This window comes from Rhynchophorus ferrugineus, unplaced genomic scaffold (assembly GCF_030347505.1).
Source record: "Rhynchophorus ferrugineus isolate W39M unplaced genomic scaffold, kcgeb_rfMv2 rfM10, whole genome shotgun sequence".
In the NCBI taxonomy this organism is placed as follows: domain Eukaryota; kingdom Metazoa; phylum Arthropoda; class Insecta; order Coleoptera; family Curculionidae; genus Rhynchophorus; species Rhynchophorus ferrugineus.
In genome coordinates, this window is record NW_027472589.1 from 18,677,692 (window position 1) to 18,700,945 (window position 23,254).

General features: G+C 35.9%; 2 protein-coding genes across 2 annotated transcripts in view; one reads left to right on the top strand and one right to left on the bottom strand.

Moving 5' to 3' along the window:
* Positions 1-5,836: 5,836 nt before the first annotated feature.
* Positions 5,837-7,187, bottom strand: LOC143203827 (polyisoprenoid diphosphate/phosphate phosphohydrolase PLPP6). The gene is made up of 5 exons (XM_076416138.1): positions 6,936-7,187; positions 6,748-6,882; positions 6,585-6,684; positions 6,406-6,528; positions 5,837-6,357 (listed from the first exon to the last, which is right to left on the bottom strand). The coding sequence occupies exons 1-5, from the start codon at positions 6,942-6,944 to the stop codon at positions 6,080-6,082; spliced, it is 645 nt and encodes a 214-aa protein (XP_076272253.1). The 5' UTR covers positions 6,945-7,187; the 3' UTR covers positions 5,837-6,079.
* A 193-nt stretch (positions 7,188-7,380) lies between these two features.
* Positions 7,381-23,254, top strand: part of nompB (intraflagellar transport protein 88-like protein nompB) — a 32,731-nt gene continuing 16,857 nt past the window's right edge. Inside the window, exons 1-4 of the mRNA XM_076416114.1 lie at positions 7,381-7,621; positions 7,678-7,961; positions 13,046-13,241; positions 21,328-21,545. Of these exons, the coding sequence (XP_076272229.1) occupies positions 7,451-7,621; positions 7,678-7,961; positions 13,046-13,241; positions 21,328-21,545 (869 nt within the window). The 5' untranslated portion in view covers positions 7,381-7,450. The remainder of the gene's footprint in view (positions 7,622-7,677; positions 7,962-13,045; positions 13,242-21,327; positions 21,546-23,254) is intronic.

A 23,254-nucleotide genomic window follows, 5' to 3' on the forward strand; every position in this document is an offset into this window, starting at 1 on the left:
GCCTATCGTTACGTAACCAACAAAGAACTGCACGATGACCTGGAAATCAAATGGATTTGCGAAATTATCCAAGATTTCGCCTTGAAACACGAAAGAAGATTTCTAAATTATACTAACGTGGAAGCAATACAACTGCTCGACAGCGCGCAGGATGTCAGGAGATTAAAGCGAACCAAACCATACGAACTTATATAAAGTGTATACCTTTACTATAAACTATAGCTATAAGTTATTATAATTTTATAATTGAAGAATACATATTAATGTATTTTCTCACAATTGTCTTGCTTGTGAATTAATCCAAGTACAAATGAAATATAGTAATAAATTAATTTATAATTACGATTGTACTAAGCGTATCTAATAAAGATGTTATAAAAAATGTTTTTATATTATTCATATAGATAAACAACCTCGTCGTTGTGCATATATTTACGGAAGGAAGGAAGAAAATGCCAACTGAGATGATGACGGTTTAACCAGAAAAAGTGTTAGAGGCTTCATAGCATTTCACAATGAAATGAAATGAAAAAATCCAGTGATGCTGCATATCCGTAAACATAATTCAGCCGCGCTAGATTCAAATTGACTAAAACGAGTGTCATGAGACTAAAGAAGTGACGTTGAAAGCGGACCTTATATTTAATATCAAAAGATAAGTATATCTGTATTAAGGAACTATTTCTAAAGAAGGTCATGAAATAATTGTGTAGTCTTGTTCAGTAAATCATTAAGTAAAATTAAATTCTCACCATTTAGAAATAAAATAGTTCTAAGTTTCAATAATTCTATGTGTAGAAAGTAATAGTTTTGTTCTTGCAATTTAAAAGCATTTTTATACTGGTTTTTATTTAAACTGTTAAATAAGTAAGGTGTTAAATTCAAATTCAAATGGGGTGTTAAATATGTTTTAAATCCTAATATTCATTCCTAATATGTAGAAAAAGAAGAATAATAACGAAGGCGTTGTAATTTGTCACAAGCGGCTGTATAAAACTGCAGAAATGAAAATAAAACTTCTCCAAACTTGCAGAAAAAGCGATTTTGCACGCTTTCAACAGTTTCAATCGCGCAAAATCTCATGATTTCCAAGGAACAATTCGGTTTCGACGCCAAACGCTCAAGCCTTCATCAAGCTGCCCGCGCCACAACCACTATTCATCAGACTCTTCGTAAAGGTCACAGAGCTCGACCCATCTTTCTAGATGTATCCGAAACGAACAAACTTCAACAAAGGCATAATTTTTTGAACATTTTCGCCGGGTGGAGCAACAAACGCGGGAATCTCGCCACGACGTAGCACCTAAGGTGGCTCCGGGCTGCCCCAAGGAATATGGAGGGGGCAGACTTGCTGGATCCAAGGTCTGAGCAGCCAGCACCGGAGATCTCATTCAGTTGGGTCGCTCTAACTCCTTAAAAAAGAAAGTTAACGGACAAGTCCATAGAAAAGGTAGACGTGGTCAGCAAGACAGGTTGCCCCATCGGGTGCATTCATCGGAGCTGGAGGGGCTGTAGAGTCAGACATAACGTGAATACGAAACGTGAATTTTTTTTAATACTCTTATTAGTTCCACAATATTCACATTCATTCGGATAATCACGCTTACGACCAGGTGCCGATAAACGACGTGGGAGAGGGCATAGAAACAATTGCCTATGCAGACGACCTGGCTGTATTAGTCCCAGTCGCTAGCAGAACCCCTTCGAAGGTAGACTGGGTTTGGCAGCTGATGGTATAGGCAAGAGACTCAAAAATATGGGACTCATCTTGATGTCACATAAGACGGAGTTGATAATATTCTCCCCGGTCTGACACAAAGATAGCGCTACTACAATTAAATTCATATGTTATTTAGTTAGCACTAAACCTCAAAAGATGAGTGTATACATTTGACAGCTGTCGGATCATTAGTTTGTGAGTTGTAGCATTTTGAGTGAAGCAACTTTTGTTATTGTGAAAAAAATGGATAAAAAGGAATTTCGCATGTTGATAAAATATTGTTTTTTGAAAGAAAAAATACAGTTGAAGCAAAAACTTGGCTTGATGCCGAGATTCTGGACACTGACCCAGGAAAATCAACCATCAATGATTGGTATGCTAAGCTTAGAGGTGGTGAAATGAGCACCGAAGACGGTGAACGCAGCGGACGCCCAAAAAAGGTTGTTACCGACGAAAGCATTAAAAAAATTCACAAAATGATTTTGAATGACCGTAAATTGAAATTGAATGAAATAGCACACACTCAAAGATATCAACTAAACGTATACATCATACCATTCGCAAATATTTGGGTATGAGAAAGCTCTATGCAAACTGGGTGCCGCGCGATCTCACCTTTGACCAAAAACAAAGACGAGTTGATGATTCGGAGCAGTGTTTAAAGATAATCAAGCATAATTAACCAGAGTTTTTGCGCCGATATCTGACAATAGATGAAACATGGCTTCATGGTTTCACTCCGAAGTCCAATCGATAGTCATCCGAGTGGACTGCACACGATGAACTCGCTCCGAACCGTGAGAAAACGCAACAGTCGTCTGGCAAGGTTGTGGCGTCTGTATTTTGGGATGCGTATGGAATAATTTTCATTGACTACCTTAAAAAAGGAAGAACCATCAACAGCGATTATTACATAACGTTATTGGGCCGTTTGAAGGACGAAATCGCCGAAAAACGGCCGTATTTGAAGAAAAAGAAAGTGCTGCTTCATCAAGACAATGTACCGTGTCAAAAAAAACATAAATTGGGCTTCAAATTGCTTCCTCATCCACCGCATTCACCAGATCTGGCCTCCAGCGACTATTTCCTGTTCTCAGATCTCAAAAGAATGCTCGCTGGGAAGAAATGTTCGCAAATGAAGATGTAATCGCCGATAGTGGGGTCTATTTTGAAGCAATGGACAAAATCGTACTACAAAAATGGCATCGAAGAGTTGGAGGGTCACTGTAATCAGTGTATCACCCTTGAAAGGAATTGTGTTGAAAAAAAACAAACTAATTTTGCAAAAAAAAATGTTTTGCTATGGTAGACCGGGAACTTTTGAATTGACCTGTTAGTATGGAGTCTGGTTGACATGATATGAGGATGACCACATATAACCGAAAATTGCGAGACAAGTGCCAAACAATCTGATAATTCGAACCGTAGCAAGAGCGATGGACACAGATATAGCGGATGGGCGAAGAAGTTCGTAGTAAGCCTGGGGAAGCATCAATAAATGCCCCATGGTTTATGAGGAACGCGAACGCCCGTCTCGAATCAGGCATCCCTTTCATGAAAACCTTTACGAACAGGCTCAGTGTAAGGTTCTCCTTGGGCAGCTTGCAACATGATCATCAGTTAATTAACGCCCTACCCACTCATCGCTCGCGATAGATAGATAAAATACAGCAGTCCCAATCGAATCCCACGGTTTCTGTGTCTCGCAAAACCAAAAACCCCGAACCCGACCCGACATCAGCAAAAGACCAACTGGTTTTTAACTGGTAATCATAAAAATAATACATAAAAAACAGTTTCTCTTTTGTTGCAAAGCTAAAATTTTACCTAAAATCAAAGATATTGGTTCAAATTGGATATTGGAGTAAAGTCAGTTCGAGTAGAAAAGCAATATCGGTACGACCCCATTCTGGACAGGTTTGTCTCTGAGAGACAGCTTGTGCAACTTCAAATGTTCCAATCAAGCCCGGGCGCTTCTCAATGCGCCGCAGTTTACGAAGAATGTCAATACTCTTGGCACCCTTGGTTGGTTTTTCCTTCGCAGATTAAAATTCACTTGACATTCTAAACCCCTGATAAAAGACCTACCCATTCATCACTCATTCATCTCGCAGTAGTCATGTTTGTATATTGATTTGAGTACAATAGAACAACAGTTACAAATACTAACAATGAAGATAGAAAACCCACAACACATCTTTACTGGTGAACCAACATGTTGTCCATCGAATATAAACAAAATCCCAAAGACTATAAACTTATCAGGAAAATACTTATATGTACCCCAAAAAACATACAAAAAAGTTAACCTTACCGTATGACAGTTTCTTACGGTAAGGTTAACCTCAAAAAACAGATATGGAACTCACTAAAAAGGAAAACAATAATCAAACTTAGCTTTTTAACACAAAAAAAACGTTTTAAAATAAAATATGTATATAATAATCGTTACTAAATAAAAATAAACGAAAACCTTATTTAACCTATCAATTACACGTATTTTATATTCTACTATATAAACACAATTTAGCTTCATACCGCCCTAAACCTGTTTATCTATTTACAATATTATTTTAACTACCACCAACTGATGAGTTTGAAGTCGGTGCGAGCATCAAATGTTATTTGTTTTGTTCATAATTTAATTTTGTGTATATGATACATTAAATTGATTGGCACAGTAGTTATTATTTTTGTTTGAGCTCTGCACCAATTTAATTCATTTTCATTGTTTTGTGAAACAGTCAATAGTAAAAAAAAGTCCCTAGTTGAAAATAGTATTTTTTTATTCGTAATAACAGACGAACATATACGAATTCCTTGCCTTGTTTGATTCTCTATCATAGAAAAAATTCTCTATGCTGTACAGATCAGTTCATTTTAATTACATTTAAATTGGTAAATGGCCGTGTGAAAAAAGGAATGGAATAATGATCCCAAAAATATTTCGTCGTATTTTAATATTCGAAAAGTCACAATGACATAGTATAATAAAAGTTATTAGTTTATTTCTATTTCTTTCCAATTTGTACTTACTTTTTTTTAGCCGTGACAGTGATGTATATTATATATACTATATTTCTTTCAGAACTGCCTTTGGGAAAGAAAAGGAAAAAGATAATTACTGTAATTGATCACCTTCAGAATTACTGTTTCATTCTGAATGATGTAAAATAATTTTTAAATTTCAGTTGATTGTAAAGAGGGATGGATTGGACTAAGTATTTTCTCAGTTAATCTTTATCAACTATTTAACCATCGCAGCATTCTTAAATACAATAATATTTTTATTTATCGTTAATAACGGATATTTTAAGATTATTGTTATTTTATTATTATTCATTAAAGCTTGAATGAAGAAATTTTTAAGATTCAAAAGGCCTGAACAAACATTGAGAGACTTAGAAAATCGAAAATGTCAATAAAACAGAAACCAATAGTCGCCCAGATAAAATAAATGCACTCAAAATTATTTTTCTACTTTTCAATCAAGTTGTTCTTTTTACCTTTTTACATTAATAAATAATTTTGAAAAATAGACTTCCGAAAAGCTGCTATATTAATGTACAATATATTGTTATTTACAACCATACTAGAAACAAAACATATAAAACGATATATATTACATATAAATCTATGTAAATATAAATTCAGCAATATTTTCAAAGTCGTGACTAGAACAGCACTGCCAGAACGTTGATAAGCAGTCGAATGAAACTAGTAGGTCCAAAAATAGTAACTGAAAGTATACGACTGAAACAGTCGATGGTAAAAAGTAGTCCAATTAGTCGGGCCGAAAATAGCGACTATACGTAAATGATTGAAACAATAAAAAGTAGTAAAATCAGTCGGACAATATGTCGTTTTCAATTGATAGTTCCCAACGCTATAATAAACTAAAATGGGTAAAATGTAAACGTTAAATGCGGCAACATTGCACCATTGCGACGTTATAAACTGAGAAGAAGGGGTTCACTAGTACTTTCGATAGACTATAGACTAATATTCCAACTAAATACTAATACCCTACAATTGCAAGCTCTCCCCTACTTCGCGCTAAAGGGCCAAAATCCATAAGACTAATCAAGTACCTGATTTCATAAAAAAAAAACAATATCATTTGCAAAAATATATTTTTACCCGCTTTTTAAGTAGTTTTAAATGAAAGTGAACCAAACAATTGCTCAAAATTAAGTTTATTTATTTATCTTAATTAATGGGAACACCTAATTATTTGGCCAAACATTCCTAGAAATCATGAAACAGACCCTGGAAGTTATTGCTAAGGAATACATTGTCCAAGTTATTCCAATATATTATATTATTACAATAAAAAAATCACAATATGTTACTTAATAATTATACATGGTATTCACCCCCTTCAATTTTTTCATCTGCGAACTGATTGTATATCGCTTTTGCTGTGTCATCTCCCAACCAAAGCATATTCATGACTATTCCTTCTAATATACCCAATAATATGCCTCCTCCTACATCTAGGAGGTAGTGTCTCTCCATTAACACCCTGCTCATGGCTAGACCCACTACCCATGCCAACATAGGTGGATAAAAAATAATTGACGCTGGCCAAACAAACATAAAAATGTATGCTATCATAGCAGCTCTGCTTGTATGTCCTAAAAGTATACAGTAAAAATAAAGTAAGTATTACAATAAAGAATTACCAGAAGGAAAACTATAATTATCAGGGCCAATTTGTACAAAGGCGTCATTTTTATTTCCTATAGGTCTACGTCTTCGGAAAAATGCTTTAACCAAACCCACTACCACAATATCAAGAATTAATGCTGAAACAAAATATTGCTTTAAGTGTATCATGATATGTAGATATTTAACCACTTACCACAAAGTATATTTATTTGTAATGGTATAAGATCAGGACAATTAAATAACCAATTTAACGATAACCAGAATGCAAGCCATGGTATTCCATGACAGGTTATCTTATTAATAAATGAATAATAAGCACAATTAAACAATGCGATATCATACTAATATACTAATACCTCTAACGCTTTATAATGCAGTCTAAGTGAATGTAAAGGTGATAAACCATTACCCCAAACAACAAACTTCTTCGTAACCTCTTCATCGAGATTTAAAATTGATCTCAACCAACCAGGAGGTCTCGACTTATTCGGCTAAAACAGTACAAAAATGATATTAAAAGGCGTTATAATTATGTAATATTCACCTCAGTCATTATTAATAGGCTATATCATCTACTATATATAATAAAATGAAGTCACCTATAAACACTTAATAACTTGTAAAGAACAATATCGATGATCAACTACGTCGATACTGAATTTAATTTGTTACTAATATTTAGAACACTCTAAACAGTTAAATTAAATAAAATTATACATTTTTAAAAACCATAAGTGTTATTAAATATTTATAAGTAGAGATAACATATGAATTTTGAGGTTAACGTTCTTTGTTCAATTCACCTTGACGAAATACTAATTCTCGCAAACACTCTAGGTCGAAATCAAATTGGTGATATTAAAAAAAATTATATAAATATTCTACTAAACTGTACTTAAATTCTTAAAAACAACAAATATAAACCAAAAAGATGACAAAATCATATATTTTAATTTTAATCATAAAAGTGCGCGTCAAATGCTGAATGTTTGCGTCTGATTTGTTTGTATTGTAAATAGGAAAGCTATTTTTCGGATGAATAGTGGATAAATAGTAAACATGTCTACAACGAATATATTGGACCTTACCAAGACATTAGAGGGTGGCGATTTATCAAGCGGTTTTCAAAATGAAGAACCTTCAAACGCTACAAGCAGAACACTAAAGTTTAGCACTGACATGAGATTGACCACTCCAAAACCAGTGCTACATATTGGTGCATCTACTGAGGTAGGTTTTTTATTTTAATTTCTGTGTAACTCATAAACCACATATTTTGAATGTAGTTTCAGCGACAAGTATCTGCGATGCCGAAAACGCCTTTTAAACCTGGCACCGGTTATAGTAGGGCAGGTACCGGGTTTAAGCCCACGACCAACTTTAAGAAACCGGGTACTGGAAAACTGGGTACCGCCGGATTTCGACCCCCCACGGGTATGGATAATATCAACCGGCCCATGACTGCAGTTCGCGGGGCCGGCTACACTTCGGGAGGCGTGAAACCATTCGACCCCTTGAATCAAGCGTCTACCATTCAAACACCACCTTTGGAACTTCAAAAGGACGACTCGTAGGTCTATTTAAATATGTATAACTAATAACAACACGCTTCCGCAAATAGCGGACCTAATTTATAAAATAACAACTTTTAAACAACATCAGTTTTATTCCACAAGATTGATACATTCAATCCAGAACTTGACCATAGTTCTGGATTGTACATTGTCGTGCTCCAATATCTGTTTCACTAAAATCACCATAACTTTTATACTATACGCCAGATTGTCATGCAATTTTGACGTATCATTTTAAGATTAAATTACTAGGTTAGGTTTAGGAAGGTTCTGATCTCAGGAAACGTTATATATATATGCCAGACCTCGACGAGACTTATTAAGTGATATGTTAGTAGGGTTCTTAACATTTCCTTCTCTATTTAATTATCCTTCGACTTGTTTTGCTATTGTCATTGTCTCTGCACCAGACATTATATATTCTTTTGTTATTTATTTAACCTTTTCAGGCTATAAAATTTCGTTCGGTTCTGGTGGGCTATGTTGCCAAATGTCTGCAAAATTCTTCAAAACATATTTTATTTCTATCTCTCTGTGTTGTTTTGGTCATCTATTATCGATAGATTGTACAAAAATCAACGAATAATTTTTGCTTGTATCTACAGGGTTACCAATGTGAATTTATCAAATTTCCTATTAATCCAAGTCATATTCCCTAAATTTGGGAGAAAAAATAAATCAATCTCAAAATTATTTTTAGAAATTAAAGAAGTCTAAACCGTGAAAATAATATTTAATCTTTATTATAACATGGAACTATAGAGTGTAATGTTATAATAGAAAATATAACATTACTCCTTTTCCTCTATTTTTCTTGCACATATTTTACTTGATGGGAACTTGCCATTGCCGTCCTATTTCTTAATCCTTTCCACTGTTGTCAATAAGGAGCACTACAGTATATGTATTTTGAAAATTTCTCTGTTTTTAAATCTTTAAAGACACCAACTTTTGTATACTTTCTCCAGATGTTAATCCAACGAGTACTTCGTTTAAACCTATAAAATGTGTTGAATTGCTGAAGACAGGGTGTAAAATATTAGCACAGGACTATGTATAAAATGATAAAATCGTGTACTAATAAACAACAATATTTTATAAAATTCAAATGTGGTATTACAGTATGGAATATAAGTAATCTAAAAATGTTTTGATATAATTATGTAGATATTTGTAGAAGTATTCCAACCCGGACTATCGATGTTTTATTTGCGATGAGATGTCAAAATCTTACAATTTTTTCCGCATAATGCCATCCCCAATCAACATGAATTCTTCACAAGTTGGCAACGTTGTTTATATCCTTTTGTTTCTTTTCTATTATTTGTTTTAGCATGTCTATTATATCAGTCGATGATTTTCCTTTTATACATCTACATTTATAGAAGATTTATTCTAGGAAGCTTTATATTAATTATATCTTACAATAGAGATGCTTAATATGCAAATTAATTTATTATTATTGTTCTACTTGCATGCCAATACACAAGCAAGGCGAGTATGTATGTATTTCCCAAATTAAACTAAAGCTAATCTACTTAAGCTAATGTTAACACTAAACAGTTCGTGTGGTTTGGTTTGCTTCAATCTTCTGATTTTCTGGGTGTTGTCTAGTAGCTGTATCGCTTCGATGTTGCTGTGATTTAGCAACCGTATTTCATGTGTTGAGGTGAAATCTTGGATCACTTGTATCCATTTGATTTCGAGGTCATCGTGAAGCTCTTTGTTGGTTACGTAGCGATAAGATTTGGTTACTAATCGTAGAATTTTGTCTTGGGTATGAAGAATTACTAGTTGGTTTGATATCTTAGTGCAACCCCATATTTGCATTCCATAAGTTCAAATTGACTTTTTGAATGACTGATAAACCTTCTTAATATTATAAACCTTATAAATCTCTTTGATTTTATGTTGAGAATATCTTTCAACTAACCAGTACAGTCGCTTGACTTTCAGTGTAATCTGCTCTGCTTTTTGTCTAACATGATGTTTCCAGTTTAATCTACCATCGAGATATATTCCGAGGAATTTTGCAGATTCTGCTTGTAAAATCGGGCCGGGCATCTGTTATATATGTGATATAATTAGGTTTTTTTCATTTAGCCGCAACTCAAAATTAACATGGACAGATTTGGAGCTATTAAGCTGTATTTTCTAGTGTCTAGTTCATTTGTAGATCTTGTTAACCGCTACTTGTACATTTTCTATAGCTTTAGGCAGAGGTATCTTTTGCCATGTCAACTGTGTCGTCGGCAAATGTCCCAAATACTGTTTTTTTTTGTTGGAATATCAGCAGTATACAGTAGATATAGGAGTGGTCGTCCCAAGACATTACCCTGTGGAACTCCAGCTGAAATAGGTTTAAGTGTTGAGAATGCCCCTTCATGCAGACTCTAAATTTTAATTCGAAAAGATATGACAGCAGTCGACAGTAATTCCGCTGTAGCAATTTGCTCACTTTGTATATTAATTCCAAATGCCACACCCGGTCAAAAGCTTGTGAGACGTCCAGGAATATTGCAAGGCAGTATTTCTTGTCTTCGAATGCCTTTTCTACAACCGCTGTTACTGAGGATGCAAGAGGGTAAGGGCGGCCGTCTCGACTTGGCGAGCAATGAAATGGAACTCATTTCTCGCGGACCAAAGGCTGGATGGCCCCCCTTCCTTCTGGCGTGTCTCCAAATGCCTTGTGGGGAAGACGCACAATGTCATCCCTCCCCTGAAGTCAGCGGTTACAGGAAATTTCGCAGTCACTGACCAAGAAAAAGTCGAGCTCCTTGCAAAGACCTACGAAGCTCAAATGAAATGCCTCCCACCCGCACAGAACACTAAAACTAAAGACATTGACACTGTCATCAACGAATCCAACTCCGTCAAAAGACCAGTAACCCCCGCCTTTCTTCTCAACCATTTTGTGTCTCCAAAGTCTCTACAGACTATGATCGGCAAACTTCAAACCAAAAAATCTCCAGGTTTCGATGGAATATCGATTACCCAGTTAAAAAAGCTCCCGCATAAGCAGCTCGCAGAACTGGCAAACATCATTAACTCCATCATGAGATTGCAACACTTCCCGGCGTCTTGGAAACACGCACATATAGCGGTTATACCCAAGAAAGGAGCAAAATCATACCCATCTGATTACAGGCCTATCAGCCTTCTCAGCGCCATCTCGAAGCTTGCCGAGAGGGCAATACTCTACGCTCTCAACTCTTTCACAAAGGAAAACAACATCATTCCAGATGAACAATTCGGGTTTCGCGCTCACCACTCATCCGTCCATCAAGCTTCCCGTCTAGCTGCACACATCCATCATGCTCTTGACCAACGTAAAAAGCTTGGAGCAGTTCTTCTGGACCTAACCAAAGCCTTCGACAAGGTCTGGCACGACGGATTGTTCGCAAAGTGCGTGCGGCTAGGCCTCCCAGAAGAACAAACCGCTCTCATCAAGTCCTATCTCTCGGACAGATCTTTCCAGGTCAAGATCAGGGCGTCACTTTCCAGTCGTAAACAAGTCGATGCTGGCGTACCTCAAGGTTCCCCGCTGGCCCCAGCCTTATTTAATCTCTTTATTTCAGATATGCCGAGAAAAGAGCATATTGACGTCGCCTTTTACGCTGACGACACTGCTTTCTTCACGGCCGCCAGGTTCGAAGTTACAATTCATGAACGTTTACAGAAGCAGCTCGATCATGCGGTCAAGTGGTTCAAATTCTGGAGGTTGCAAATCAACCCCCTGAAAACCCAGGCCATCATTTTCCACAAGAAGCGTTACGCACTGCGCGTCTCGCAACTTAAGATCGACACCGCAATAATTCCATGGCTGGATAACGTCACGTACCTAGGTCTTCACTTCGACCGGCGGTTCGGTTGGCATTCCCAAATCCAGAAAGCAATCCAAAAAGGTTCGGGGATAGCAAACCTGCTATCTCCTCTGATCTGCCCTTCTAGCAGACTTCCAATCTCCATCAAATGCTTATTTTACAAGATGTTAATTCGGTCCGTACTCCTCTACGGATCTAATGTCTACTTCAAGTTTGTTACACCCAACCAGGTCAAACGGCTTCAAGTTTTCCAAAATAAGCTCCTCAGGAGAATATTAAACGCTCCATGGTTTGTCAGAAATAATCAAATTCATAGGGAAACTGACACTCCAGAAATCAAGCACTTCATATCTCAATCATTCCACAAACCACAACTCAGCTCAAGTTCTTCTGAGAATGCGCTTGTTCGCGAGCTGGTCGACATGCTGGGAGCTTAGCACCGCGTCACCGCTAAGCTCTCCCCCTTTTCCAGGCTGAAACGACCTCATCCGTCGCTACAGTCATAACTTTTGCCCCCATACAACAGTACCCAGTTGTGTGTTAACTCAGGTTCGCGAATCAATAGAATCGCCGGGCCCTCGTGCCCAATAACGGCTGCCCGATCAGCGGGTGCCATATCCCCAAATTTAATGCAGTAGCAGTAGTGATCCACAGGGGTCAACTGTGAGGCGGTTTCGGTTTAGTGTATTGGTAAGCCCAGAGGCAGTCCCACATAACCCGGTCCAACTTGTCACTCCAGGGCAAGTCTCCGCGACCAGGTATGCGTCATGCATTCCACCGCCTGGTTTTTAGGCCAGAACAAAAAAAAAACCGCTGTTACTCTGTGCACTTAGTATTCTAAGAAATGTCCTACTGTAAATCTCTATTCTCTCTGTCTCAACGTCTACATGTTGACTTCTCTATATCGCTATTATGTTATACGTCGAATTCATCAGTGTTATACCTCTGTACTTTCATCTCTGATTGAAATGTCTGACATGAAAATCTGACGGCAACTGTTTTTAATAAATACTAATATATTATCTATTGATATATGCCTTTGGTATTGTATGAATTCCATATTTAGTTCATCCTTACCAACTGCTTTAAAATTGCTTTTTTATGTATGGTCGCCCTTATTGAGTTTTTTATCCATCTCATTGTATCTTTGTTCCTTTTTATCTCTCCTGTGATATTATTTTCATTATTATTCTATTTATTACTTTTGTATATTTGCCCCTTTTGATCACTAATCTTTGTAACATCTAATTAAACAGGCCCGAAGAAAAGATTCGTCAGCAGGAGATCAAAATAATGCAGCTGGTGGAGGAGTCGTGCGTAGCTCAGTGTGAAGGCGATTTACGCAAGGCACTAACCAAGGCGAAAGAGGCGTCGAACAAGGAAAGAAATTTGATCAAAACGCAGGAGCAAAGCGGCTTATCGGATCACCATAACATTGATTTAACTTACGCGGTATGCATTTTTCTATCTTTGATTATTTTTAATAGTCGGAAATCCCGTGAACTCCATTCGTGCGTTGTTTTATAAAAGCACAAAACTACGGTCGCAGTGGCCTTAACAAACAAAAAGTAGCAAACGTCAAATCGAGAACTGTCACACTGTAAATAGTGAGTTTTAATGTTATTTATAGCATGTTTATATAGTCAATCGAAAGTTGGTGTAAACATACGTCTTCTCAGTTTATGACGTTAAAACGGTGCAATGTTGCTGCATCAACTCTGAGTTTTTGTAGATTTTGACCTTGACATATAACAAAATTCTATTCTAAATAAAATAATGAAACAAAAATGTTATCAAATATGATTTATTTTAACATTATAGTACACGTAATGCATATATTATCGAATAATTTAAACTAGTCTACATATCACATACATAACGATGTATGTATTGCTAACGAACAATATCAGAAATATATACTATATAGTAAAATTCGTTTTAAACACGAAGCGGTTTGTTCCTTCTTACTTTATCCCAATTAAAAAAGGATAGAATGCTTTCTGATGCATCGGAGCATATAACCGAATCAGTCGAATTTTATCGATTTGTGTTGGTACTGATGGGCGATGTTGTCAAATGCCTCCAAAATTCTTCAAAATATTAGTCATTATAATTAGAGGCCAAATTAAAACTTTTCCGTTGTTCTACGTACACATGACACAAAACGAAGATAATAAAAATATATATGACATAAATTATTTACTAGACTGTAGGAAAAAAGTGGAACCTAAGAAGAAAAGTAATAATATACCATAATGCGCACAAACTGTCAAAATCTTGGAGACACTAAAAATTTTTGCAGTGGGGAACCAAGATGTGTGAAATGTGCCGGTAAACATCACACAGAACAGTGACGAACAGTGTAGAACAGAACAGTGCAGAAAACAACGCAATAGTGTAGCTACATACGTGTTGTGCAATAAAAAAGGCCACCTTGCCAATTATAAAGGATGTGCAGTATATCAAAAAAAAAGAACACCAGCCAAGGAAAATTACAGCAGAACAACGCTTAAGGCAAATTGACAAAGCCAAAAACACTGAAACAACATCTACCGTTGAAAATAAAAAAACCCAAGAAACCGCAAGACCATCGGTCAAAAGTATAAACGCCACCAAAATACCAAATAATAAACAAATAGATACGAAACCGCAGAAAGCTGCGGCCAACGAGCCAACTATCGTCGACATGATGAAACTGCTCAAAGAATTCCAGACTAAAACGAAACGAAAAAATTCAGTCAGTTAGCAGACAGGGTGGAAAAATTGGAAAAATCCGGATTGAGGAAACTACCCAAAACAAGCTAAAAAAAAACAAAAATGAGTAATTCGTTTTTAATAATTATAGCTTGGAACGCAAACGGACTAAATCAAAGAATCCGGGAACTAGAATTATTCTTAAAAACAAATAACATAGATATAGTTCTCATATCGGAAACACATTTTTCTAAAAAAACTATATTAAAATACGGGGTTATGATGCTTACTGGACACTACACCCCAGTGGAAGGGCTCGTGGTGGAACAACTTTAATAATTAAACAAAATATACAACATTTCGAACAAAAAGAGATTAAAAATGAAGAAATACAAGCTACGATAATTAGTATCGAAAAAACGGGGCTGAAATAAATATTGGCGCTATATATTGTCCACCAAGACATAAAATGACATAACAACAATATAAAGATATCTTTTCAAAATTAGTCCCAAGGTATATTATTGGTGGAGACTTTAATGTTAAACGGCTTGGGGTTCACGAATAATAACACCTGGAAAAGGAAACGAATTACTCAAAGCCATTAACCTTACAAATTGTAATTATCATTCAGGGCGCGAACCCACTTACTGGCCCACAGACAGTAATAAAGTCCCAGACCTGCTGGATTTCTACATTACAAAAGGCATCTCATTAAATCAAATTAGTACAGAAAGTTTGTGCGATCTAACATCTGATCACAATCCAGTATTGTTAACACTGGGCGCGACAATCCTAAGAAAAGCAAAAAAGCCTAATCTTACCAACAAATATACTGACTGGGAAAAATTCAGATTAATACTGCAGGAACAAATCACTTTAAAAGTAAGACATAAAACTATAGATGATCTTGAGCAACAAACCAAACATATAACTGAACAAATTCGGTCATCTGCAAAAGATGCAATAGCAAGAGAGAAATCAGAATATGAAGTACTTTACCCCCTCGAAATTAGAGAAATGATAAAAGAAAGGCAAAAAGCTAGAAGAGTATGGCACAAAACCAGAAATGCTGCAGACAAAACTACTTTTAATAGAATTAGTAATCAGAGGAATCAAAAAAGCAAAGAATATAAACAGAATTGCTTTCGAAAGTATGTAAGTCAATTAAGCCCACAAGCAGACAATGATTATTCGCTATGGAAAGCAACTCGAGCATTTAAAAGACCAATTATTCGAGTACCGCCAATTAAATATAGTCAAGTAAGTTCAATACTTAGCTAACATATTTCAACCTAATGATATAGAATCTACCATGGATACATATTCTGTTTATCAACCCGATGTAGATCTAAATCTAATTTCTCCAATGAAAGTTGCCACTGAAATTGATAAACTCAATCCTAAAAAGGCACCTAGTATAGATGACATTTCACCTGGATTATTGAAAGAACTGCCACGAAAAGCAATCATCATGTTGTATATTTAATGCCTGTTTAAGGCTGAAGCTTTAAGGCATGTCCCGGAATGCTTTAATGTGGCACAAATAATTATGCTCAAAAAACCTGACAAACCTGCAGAACAAGTCGAATCTTACAGGCCTATTTCGCTACTTCCTTCAATATAAAAGCTATTTGAGAAACTAATATTTAAACGTGTTTAAAACAACAACAACAACGTTAACAAACGTTAAAACAGTTTGGTTTTCGAAATCATCATTCAACAATCGATCAAGTGCACAGAGTAACTACGGCTATTGAAAGAGCGTTCGAGTAAAAGAAATATTGCCCTGCAATATTCCTGGATGTCTCACAGGCTTTTGATCGGGTTTCGCATTTGGGATTAACCTGTAAGATGAGCAAATTTTTACCGCGTAACTATTGTCAATTGCTGGAGTCATATTAATTCGGACGAAAATTTAGAGTATCGCACGAAATGGCGTTCTTTAAAAATATCTCGGCTGGAGTTCCACGAGGTAGCGGCTTAGGAGCTCTCCTGTATCTGCTCTATACTGTTGACATTCTAACAACAAAAGAAACACTTCTTAAAACCTTTGTTGACGACACAATTATTATGGCAAAAGATATATCTCTGCCTAGGGCAATAGAAAAGGTGCAAGTGGCAGTCAACAAAATCTACAAATGGACGAAAGATTGGAAAATTCAACTTAATAGCTCCAAATCTGTCCACGTTAATTTTGCATTGAGGCGAAATAATAAAAACTTAATTATATCACTCAATGGATGCCCGACTCCTCAAGCAGAATCACCTAAATACCTTGAAATCCCTCTTGACGGTAGATTAAATTGGAAGCATCACGTTAGATAAAAAGCAAAACACATTAGAACCAAAATAAAACAACTATACTGGTTAGTCGGAAGATACTCTCAACTTGATCTAAAATCAAAGAGCTTGATCTATAATATAATTATAAAGCCAATTTGGACCTGGATGGGGCGCAAATATGGGGTTGCACTAAAAATTCAAATCAACTAGTCATACAACGCTGTCAATACAAGGTTCTTCGATTGATTACCAATGCCTATCGCTATGTAACCAACGAAGAACTGCACGATGACATGGAAATCAAATGAATTTGCGAAATTATTCAAGATTTCGCCTTGAAACACGAAAGAAGATTACTAAATCATACTAACGTGGAAGCAATACAACTGCTGGACAGCGCGCAGGATGTCAGGAGATTGAAGCGAACAAAACCATACGAACTTATATAAAGTGTATACATTTAGTGTAAACTATAGCTATAAGTTAATAATTAATAAATATTTATAATTTTATAATTGAGGAATACATACTGATGTATTTTCTCGCACTCGTCTTGCTTGTTAATTAATCCAAGTACATAGGAAAAGTAGTAATAAATTAATTGTAAATTAAGATTGTACTAAGTGTATCTAATAAAGATGTTATGAAAAAAAATTATAATTAGAGGTGATAAACCGGCGAATTTTGTAAATTTAAAGTCCAATTTGATGCGGCAACATTGCGACTTGCTGATGTCATAAATTTTGCGTCTGTTAATCCGTCCAAAATCACAGTGAACTCATGTCATCAAAATCTATGAAATCAGACGTTGCAATGCTATCGCATCAACTTTGACCTTCAGTTTATTTTGATTTTGACATATAACAAAATTCTAATGTAAATAAAATAATCAATAAAAATAATGTTATCGAATATGATTTCTTCTAACATTGCTTCTAATGTATATATTATCGAAAGGAACTAAAGACTAAAAACTAGAAAAGTACAGTTAATTATTCAGTCACAATAGTTTGTAGTGTAGGGTTGTTTTATTGTATTTTGGACTTGGACCAATGACATTGAACTTTTTCCCACACCACCTATAAAGCAGAATTCTAGGCGCAATTTTTTATGTAGTGGTATACCTGGAGGCCTAATCCGTCCAAACCGAAGATTCTCAATAACATAGTATTTCCTTCTCGAACAGCATGTCCTCTATAACAATTCTTTGCTAACCCCCTCCCTCCTATAAATTCAATAGGATTAAATACACAATGATAGAGCAAAATGCATAATAATCTGTGACCATATTTTTGTGTCATATATATTTTTCCATCAACTTTTGTTATGTTGTTGTTATGCTATTTCTATTATAGTCTTACTATAAGTGACCTAATATTCCATTTTGGAATATTTAAGTTTCGTCTAGAAATACGAAATTAAATAAGGAATTTTCCTTAATTTAATTATAAGCTATTAAATATTGGATTATTTTAAAAGCATTGCCTGGAAGTTTTATCAGTCCCTTTAGTGGGTTAACTTTACACTAGGGATGCCGAAAAAATATTTTTAAAAAAATTAAAGATATTTTTTTATTTATTACTTTTTTATTTTATTAAATTTTTTTATTTTATTACATTTTTAGGGTAAAATGATGTGGCTCGGTGAATGGAGGTAAATCGAAATGAAACAGTGGTGTTTACATGATGTGACCGTTATTTATTGACAATATAAAAAATTAGAAAAATACAAAGATAAAAAGGATGGCAGCGGAGTTACCTGAAGACGAGGCTTGGGCAGTCGATGGTGGCACGTCTTAACCAAACGAGGGTTGAGCACTGAATGACCGAAATACCCTTCAATAATATCCCAGATAAACGTCTCGGGGTTGCCGCCAGCTATTCGTTGTCGGGTTCCAGTTGGCACCCCGCCCGTGTTCAACATCTGGGATTATATTTCTGGGTATTTTGTAGACCGTTATTCCACGATGTAAAATTCGACATGCCTCAATTCGCTACAATACTCCCCTGCCAGAATTTTACATAAAATTACTTCAACAAAAATACAAAAATGTTTGCAAAAAATATCAAATACAAAAAAAAACATATACTAAACAAAATGTGCTGTGTAAACTGGGCTTTGAAAAAATATGATAGTTGGAAACGGTTGTGATCTGGTACGGCTGTTGATATCTTCCGGTCCTACAGATACCGTTGCATCATCGTCGCTTTGGCACTTGAATGTGGTCCATCGACGACGTTGAAAACAAGCTATTCTTCAGACAGGGCTCCCGTAATCGACGCTGTGGGAGGATCGACTGTTCGACGACGTGGTAGCTTATTTTCTTCGACGACGAGACGTTAGCAATTCTGGTACTTCGGCGAAGACATAACGAGTCTACGGTGACTGCAATCGGTACCTAGCTTCTGGAGCTGCTCTGTGACTAATCCGTAGTCACATACGTTAGGTTAATTCATAAAAAACAAATAACGATGGTATCCGACCGAAGCTGCCCAAAGCCTTTTAAATCAAAATATCTGCCATTATGACGGAGACGGCGAGCGAAGGAAGACATTATGATTTAAACATAGCGCCGAAAGAAATGTTTAGCCGAGACGCTGATGATTAAGCAGTGACGTAAAAATATTCCAAAAGATTGTGAAATAAAAATTTTGACAAAAAAAAAATTTTAAAAAATGAATTGGAAATAATGAAATTAATCGGAATAAAATGAAAATGAGCCTTGAAGGTAAAATTGAAAACGAATCGAATTAAAAATATTTAAAATTTTGAAACAAAAAAAAAATATATAACGGTCACGTAAAATACACCATTTTCTACGTACCCTCCATTCACGAGTCCAAACCCAATTTTGCGAAAGATCACGTCGGGGTCACCACTTTAGGGTAAAATGATGTGGCTCGGTGAATGGAGGTAAATCGAAATGAAACAGTGGTGTTTACATGATGTGACCGTTATTTATTGACAATATAAAAAATTAGAAAAATACAAAGATAAAAAGGATGGCAGCGGAGTTACCTGAAGACGAGGCTTGGGCAGTCGATGGTGGCACGTCTTAACCAAACGAGGGTTGAGCACTGAATGACCGAAATACCCTTCAATAATATCCCAGATAAACGTCTCGGGGTTGCCGCCAGCTATTCGTTGTCGGGTTCCAGTTGGCACCCCGCCCGTGTTCAACATCTGGGATTATATTTCTGGGTATTTTGTAGACCGTTATTCCACGATGTAAAATTCGACATGCCTCAATTCGCTACACATTACTTTATAAAAAAAACATTACAAACTTGGTATTAATTTTAAAGATTTGGTGTATTTTGGCAGTTCATTCGTATTTTTTTCAGTAAATTCGCTATTTATTATCGAAACCGATATATTGTTATTTTTCTCGCCGGCCGACACCCCCACTTTATATTATTAAAAAGTTGCATATTTCTGAGTTTTCTGAGAAATGTTCATATTAACAGTAACCCGATATCCAAAAAAGGACTTTCTTTTTTCATACATCTCATATATTTGATTCCATATATTGATGAAGATGATCTTGACTCGTTCCCTGCTTCTCAAGTGAACTGTTTCTCTTTAGTGAGTGTGACATTATATTGTTCTTCACTTTTTGAGAGATTTTAGTGACAGCACCCGTACTAAAATTCAGTGCAGCTGCAATGCACTAAATATTTCCAATAAAACTGCAGGAACTTAATATTTAATAGTATCAATAGCCGGTTAGCGCAATTGTAAAGACAACAGGACGGTCCACCTACTTTTCCGATAGTCATGGGTTTGAATCCTGCTGGAGCATGGTCGTAAATGTATATTTGTGTTTATTTAATATCTGTTATTGTCCTAGGCAAGAGTGTAAATTCCAGTTGGTCACTCGCCAGTCGTTCACTCGCCAGTCGGTAGGTTTAATGCCGAGGACCGTGGTTCGGAGCCCACGTTAAACAGTAGTTCCAGTCCAGATAAACCCTCGTTAGTAAAAAGGAGACTTTAAAACATTAAATAAAAAATTAAGCAATACTTACAGTACCCCTCTAACATATATTACTCCCAAGAAGGTACCTCCATTATCTCGTTGCTGTTCGAAATAAATGATTAGAGACTCAATCTGTTTTTCACTCTGACTATTATTTGCTTCTGCATTTTCAATGAAGATATTCACAACTATTAAGAAGCTATTTGAAATTCGTCAAAACAAGCAAAGCGTCAAGATAACATTTGTCGGTTTATAACCTCTAATTATTATCACTAATGTTTTGAAGAACTTTATAGATATTTGACAACCAGGCCAATTTTATAGGCTGATTGGATTACATGTTTGGACGCATCAAACACCACTATATCTCTTTTCAACTAGAATAAAATGAGATTAAAAAATTCAGTGTTATTTTGAACGGGCTTTACGTTAAAGCCACTACAACCGCCTATTCCCAATAGTGCTTTGTTTTTACCAGCAGCGGTGTGTGTATTCTAAAATATTTCAACTTTTATAAAATGACGTATCTTAAATTATAAAAGCAGAATGAGAAATTGAACTTTTTGATGACTGTTATCACAGGTACTATTTAATTTGGGAAACCAATACGCCGCCAATGAGCTGTACACCGAAGCTCTGAACACTTATCAAATGATGACGAAGAATCGAATGTTCGCTAACGCCCATCGATTGAAAGTCAACATGGGAAATGTTTACCTTAAACAGGGTCATTATCATCTTGCGGTGAAAATGTATCGAATGGCGTTGGATCAAGTACCATCGACCCAGAAAAACTTACGGTCAGTATACACACTCAGACACATTTTAACAAATCAATTGAAAAGTCGGTCTACCATAGTAAAACACATTTTTTATTCGACATAATTCTCTTCAATGATGATACACTGATTAGAGCGACCCTACAACTTTTCGATGCCATTTTTGTAGTACGATTTGTCCTTTGCTTCAAAACAGGCCTCGGTTTCGGCGATCACCTCTTCATTCGACGAAAATTTCTTCACAGCTAGAATTGTTTTGAGATCCGAAAACCGTAAATAGTCGCTGGGGGCCAGATCTGGAGAACACGGTGGATGAGGAAGCAATGCGAAGTCCAATTCATGGATTTTTGCCATCGTTTTCACTGACTTGTGACACGGTGCATTGTCTTGGTGAAGCAGCACTTTCTTTTTCTTCAAATACGGCCGTTTTTCGGCGATTTCGTCCTTCAAACGATCTAATAACGCTATGTAATAGACGGTGTTGATGGTCCTTCTTTTTTCAAGGTAGTCAATGAAAATCATTCCTTGCGTATCCCAAAATATAGACGCCATAACCTTGCCAGCTGACAGTTGCGTTTTACCACGCGTTCGAGCGGGTTCATCGGGTGCAGTCCACTCAGATGACTGTCGATTGGACTTCGGAGTGAAATGATGGAGCCATGTTTTATCTATTGTCACATATCGATACAAAAACTCGGGTTTATTACGCTTGATCATCTTCAAACACTGCTCCGAATCATCAACTCGTCGTTGTTTTTGGTTAAAAGTAAATTCGCGCCGCACCCACTTTGCTCAGAGCTTTCTCATACCCAAATATTCGTAAATGATATGATGTACAAGTTCAGTTGATATCTTTAAAGTGTCTGCTATTTCATTCAATTTCAATTTACGGCCATTCAAAATCATTTTGTGGATTTTTTAAAATGTTTTCGTCGGTAGCAACCTCTTTTGGGAGTCCACTGCGTTCACCGTCTTCGGTTCCCATTTCACCACGTCTAAGCTTAGCATACCAATCCTTGATGGATGATTTTCCTGAGGCAGTGTCCGGAAACTTGGCATTAAGACAAGTTTTTGCTTCAACTGTATTTTTTCCCTTGAAAAAGCAATGTTTTTTCAACACTCGAAATTCCTTTTTATCCATTTTTATCACAATAACAAAAGTTGCTTCACTCAAAATGCTATAATTCACAAACTAATGATCCTACAGCTGTCAAATTTATACACGCATCTTTTGAGGGTTAGGGCTAACTAAAAAATATATGGATTTAATTCTAATAGCCCCATCTATGTGTCAGGCCGGGGTCTTTTCAATTGACCTGTTAGTTTAAAACACTACATTAGTCCTACTAAGCGTTTAATTCCTTTTAAGGAACTAAGCATTGATTTTTTCTCACCTTTGTTAGTTGTACCCAAAAAGTAAAACCTAAATAGTCAACACTTGCTACATTCCCAACAGTACCTCTATTTGAAATAGGAATACCTTACTATACATAGTATATCTATTGGATTTATTCAACATTATCTCAACTGCAAAATGACATATAAATTTTAAACCTAATAATAGTTAATATAGTTTCACCCTCTATTGTAAATCACTCAAAACTATATCAAAATATTACAATATTAGGCTATATATTAATTTTAATATGTTCCTTATAATTTCGAAATAATCATTAATATAAAATAGTTGAAACTACAGTAGTTTACATAACAACAAATATATATACTAT

Bases quoted from the DNA above. Each gene is read 5' to 3' on its own strand.
- LOC143203827 (XM_076416138.1), bottom strand. The intron at 6,685-6,747 runs GTATTAGTATAT...TTTATTAATAAG, and splicing joins TGCATTATAAAGCGTTAGAG to ATAACCTGTCATGGAATACC. The intron at 6,358-6,405 runs GTAATTCTTTAT...GTATACTTTTAG, and splicing joins TAATTATAGTTTTCCTTCTG to GACATACAAGCAGAGCTGCT.